Source organism: Myotis brandtii, unplaced genomic scaffold (assembly GCF_000412655.1).
Source record: "Myotis brandtii unplaced genomic scaffold, ASM41265v1 scaffold250, whole genome shotgun sequence".
NCBI lineage: Eukaryota > Metazoa > Chordata > Mammalia > Chiroptera > Vespertilionidae > Myotis > Myotis brandtii.
In genome coordinates this window covers 1,915,459-1,919,179 of record NW_005359478.1, presented here as the reverse complement: position 1 = coordinate 1,919,179, position 3,721 = coordinate 1,915,459, and the positions used below count along the sequence as shown (strand labels likewise).

The 3,721-nt window shown below is 57.8% G+C and overlaps 1 protein-coding gene across 1 annotated transcript in view; it reads right to left on the bottom strand.

The window, feature by feature from the left end:
* ADAM15 (ADAM metallopeptidase domain 15) overlaps nucleotides 1-3,721 on the bottom strand; it is a gene marked incomplete at its 5' end in the record, with an annotated part of 10,445 nt that extends 6,724 nt beyond the window's left edge. Inside the window, 6 exons of the mRNA XM_014540644.1 lie at nucleotides 505-697; nucleotides 789-865; nucleotides 1,042-1,120; nucleotides 1,538-1,614; nucleotides 2,245-2,351; nucleotides 3,670-3,721. Of these exons, the coding sequence (XP_014396130.1) occupies nucleotides 505-697; nucleotides 789-865; nucleotides 1,042-1,120; nucleotides 1,538-1,614; nucleotides 2,245-2,351; nucleotides 3,670-3,721 (585 nt within the window). The remainder of the gene's footprint in view (nucleotides 1-504; nucleotides 698-788; nucleotides 866-1,041; nucleotides 1,121-1,537; nucleotides 1,615-2,244; nucleotides 2,352-3,669) is intronic.

Here is a 3,721-nt window from a genome sequence, read left to right as displayed (position 1 = left end):
TAATAATAATAATAATAATAATAATAATAATAGCCAACACCATCAAATACCATATGTCAGGCACAGTTCTAAGCACTTTACTTACATATTGAGTCACTTAATTTTCATAGCAACCCTGTAAGATCCGTAGTTTTATTATCTCCATTTTACAAATTAGGAAACTCAGGTTTTATTGCTTTATTATTGGTAACTATGTATTTTCTATATCCAAGTGAGCTCTCTACATATGGGATCATAAGACACGAGGAGTTGGAGTCTAGTACATACATCTAAATCCTTGATATACCACTTATTAGTTGAATGGCCTTGGGCAAGTCATTTAATCTCTCACTAAAATAGAGCTATCAATAGCACCCACCTCCCAGGGTTGCCGGGAAGAGTAAAGGAGATAATGTTCATAAAGTGTCTGGCACGTGGAAATTGCTCCATTAGCAGGAGCTGTTGTTACTGTGGACAAATTGCTCTGAGGGTCCCGGGGCCAGCCCTCCTGCCATTCCTCCTTACCCGGCGGATATGATGCTGTCCCAGGGGGCGCTCTGGTGGAGCCTGAGTGGACATCGGTTCACGCCAGCTCAGGGTGCAAGTGTGGCCCGGCATGGGGAGATCCTGGATCCGGGAGACCATGGGAGGACCCTGAAGGTCCCCAGGCCTCAGCTCCAGGGTATAGCTTTTCTCTGGGGACAGGATCACCAAGCCCCTAGGGAAAGAGACAGGAAGTCAGACAACTTTTCAGCTCCATGCCTCATGCCCTGCCATCTCCCCACCTCTGTGGACTCTACCCACTGTACCTGAGCCCGGAGCAGGTGCAGACGGAGGCCCAGGAGTCTGCATGGCCCTGCACTCCGCCCTGGTAGCAGCAGTTCTCCTACAGCACAGAACAGAGCGCCCGTTTGCCGGGTAGGCCAGGGTTTCAGCCCAGGAGACTTGCCTGTTGGTTAAGATGTAGCATCTTCCCACATCCTCCAGGGATGGCCCCCTCCCCAGCTGCCCCCTCCCTCCTTTCCTCAGGCCAGAAACAGGGCACAAGAGGGCCCGACTCACCAGAGTGTGTCCCTCACTGACTACCCTGGTACCATCAGGTTGGTACCACACCAGGGTTGGGTGGCCTGGCACTAGCTCCCTGTGAAGACAAAGGAGAGCAGTGTCAGCTCTCTCCCAGGGTGCTGCAGGGCCAGCCTGCGGCCTGAAGGTGACAGAGGGTTAACGGGGTGCCAGGCATTGCCCCATCCTTCCTGCTTCCCCCCTGAGGCAGCAGAGCGTAGTGGTTGGGCCACAAATTCTGCCAGGCTTTCCGGCTTCCAACCTGGATTTCACCACACACTAGCTGTGTGACCCTGGGCAAGTTATGTAACCTCTCTGTGCCTTGACTTCTTTATGTATAAAACGAGGACAGTAATAACACATTACTTGTATCTACTTGTAGGGTGGTTATGAGGATTATATGGATTCAAGCACTTAGTACCTAACACACAGTAAATGCCATATAAGTTGTTAGCCATGTTATTGTTATTATTATTATTAGTACCCCGGCCTTTACCTATTCTGTAGCAGCTCCAGGATATGACTCTCACCATCCAATTCCAATTTGATCCGTAAAGTCTCAGGCAGGCTGGTCTGTGGGCACCAGAGAGCAGGTCACCGCCCTGGCCCTGCCCCAAATTCCTATTCTCCCTGACCAGAAAGTGCCAGGCCCTTAGGAGAGCACCGATGATTACATCACTGATTGGGGGGGCTGTCCCAAGGGAGGGGTCAGGAAGGCCTGTCTGGCCTGGGGCATTGTTCTGGGGGGTTGTGCTGGGAGGTCAAAGAAGGTATCTTGAGCCGCCCCCTTCTCGGCTTCCTGCCCAGAGAGGAAGCATCGTGGAGGACTCAGTGCAGGCCCCAGCCCTTCCTCTGACTCAGCTTTAGAATTGGGGGTAAGGGGAGGGCATTGGGTGAGGTCCTGACTCTCTTTCCAAATCCCTCCATGGAGAAAACCAACAAATGAGACCAATAAATCAAGTTTGACCTCAGGATTTCCCAGTGGCCATGGATGGGCTGGGTGGGGCTGAGGCAGATGGGTGGAGAAGGGGGAGGGACCTAAATGGAGCCGGGTGCTGGGGTGTGATGGGAGAGGCAGCCGGACCTGGGGGGGCCGAGCCACAGTGAGGTCCACTCACCTGCTCTTCAGCCAAGCTTCATCTTGAGACACCTGACTGGGGGGTGACAGGGTGGTACTTTATTTGAGGGTACGGAGAGGCTCACCTGAAGCACCTCTGCTAGGCTGAGTGTGAGGTTGTCCTGAAGGATCTGGGGTCCCAAGGGCCCACTCGGGGTCTTCTCTGGAATTGCCTGCTCCTCCTTGGTGCCACCTGCAGGGTCCCCAGAGTACCCCAAGAGCATGCTGAGAGACTCAGCACCAGCTGGTGCCCTCGGACCCCCTGGTTCCCAAGTACTTCAAGGCCCCTTCTCTGCCTGAAGGGCTCCTGAACTGCGTGCTGGGACTTAAAGGAGAATACTGGGGGTGGGGGCTTCCTCCAATAGTGGGCCTTCGTTCCACCAACATCCCCAAATCCCCAAAGAAATTGAGCTAGCCCAGCCTGTGGCTCCTCCCTCTCGCCCTCAGGCCAATCCCAGGTTCTCATAGGGGCCCTCTCTCCTCCCACTCCCACCCAATCTCCATCCCCCCCAAGCAACGCCCCCTACGAGGACTGAGGGAAGCCTTGTGGCTGGGTGCCCACTCACCCTCCCCTTTTCTCACGTCGGAGATGCTGGGAACGCCCATTTCTGGGTGAGCAGTGCAAACACCACCATGCCCTCCCCAAACACCCCTCATGCCCAGTTAGGCACACCCGCTCCCCACAGCCTCTGCTTCCTCCCTGGGTCCCCCCCCTCACACAATGGCCCTCTCTCCTCCGGACACTCCACCCTCGCCTGCCTGCTCGGCCCCCGGCCCAAGACCGCAGCAGGAAGTGAAAGTTCCAAGGAGGAGCTGGTGTCCCAGCCTCTTTCCTGGCCAATTCTCCCCTCTTTTGGCGTCTCCCGGGCCCCCGCCAGCTCAGCCAGGTTTCTGGTGGCATCAGCACCAGAGTGCGAGGTGCCTGGCCGTTCAGGCCTAGAAGGTGGCGGCAAGAATCCTCTTCGCCAACCCTACGAGCTTGTCCACTGGGCACCCTGGCACTGGTGAAACGGCCGGCCAGGCCCCAAAGGAGCGAGGCCTCAGTCCTGGGGCGCAGTGACCCACTCCCGGAGGGGCGGGGCGCCGCGCCAGGCCCCGGGAGCTGGAACCAGCGCCCAAGAGTGTCCGAGGGTGACCCTCCTTTCCTCTCCTCTCCATCGCCCAGTCGCCGGCCCTCGCCCAGGACCGCAGACCAGGGCCGGCCGTGCTCTGGTTGGGGGCTCCCAGGGTCTCCTTCTGACCCCGATGCCTCCCGACTTCCCCGCGCCCCTTTCCAGTCCTGCCCTGGCCCACTCCCGGCCCCGCACTCACTTGTCCCTGGAAGTCCGAGGGTGACCCTCCTTTCCTCTCCTCTCCATCGCCCAGTCGCCGGCCCTCGCCCAGGACCGCAGACCAGGGCCGGCCGTGCTCTGGTTGGGGGCTCCCAGGGTCTCCTTCTGACCCCGATGCCTCCCGACTTCCCCGCGCCCCTTTCCAGTCCTGCCCTGGCCCACTCCCGGCCCCGCACTCACTTGTCCCTGGAAGCGACGGGAAGGGCAGGGGGCTGCCCGCCCCCAGGAGCCC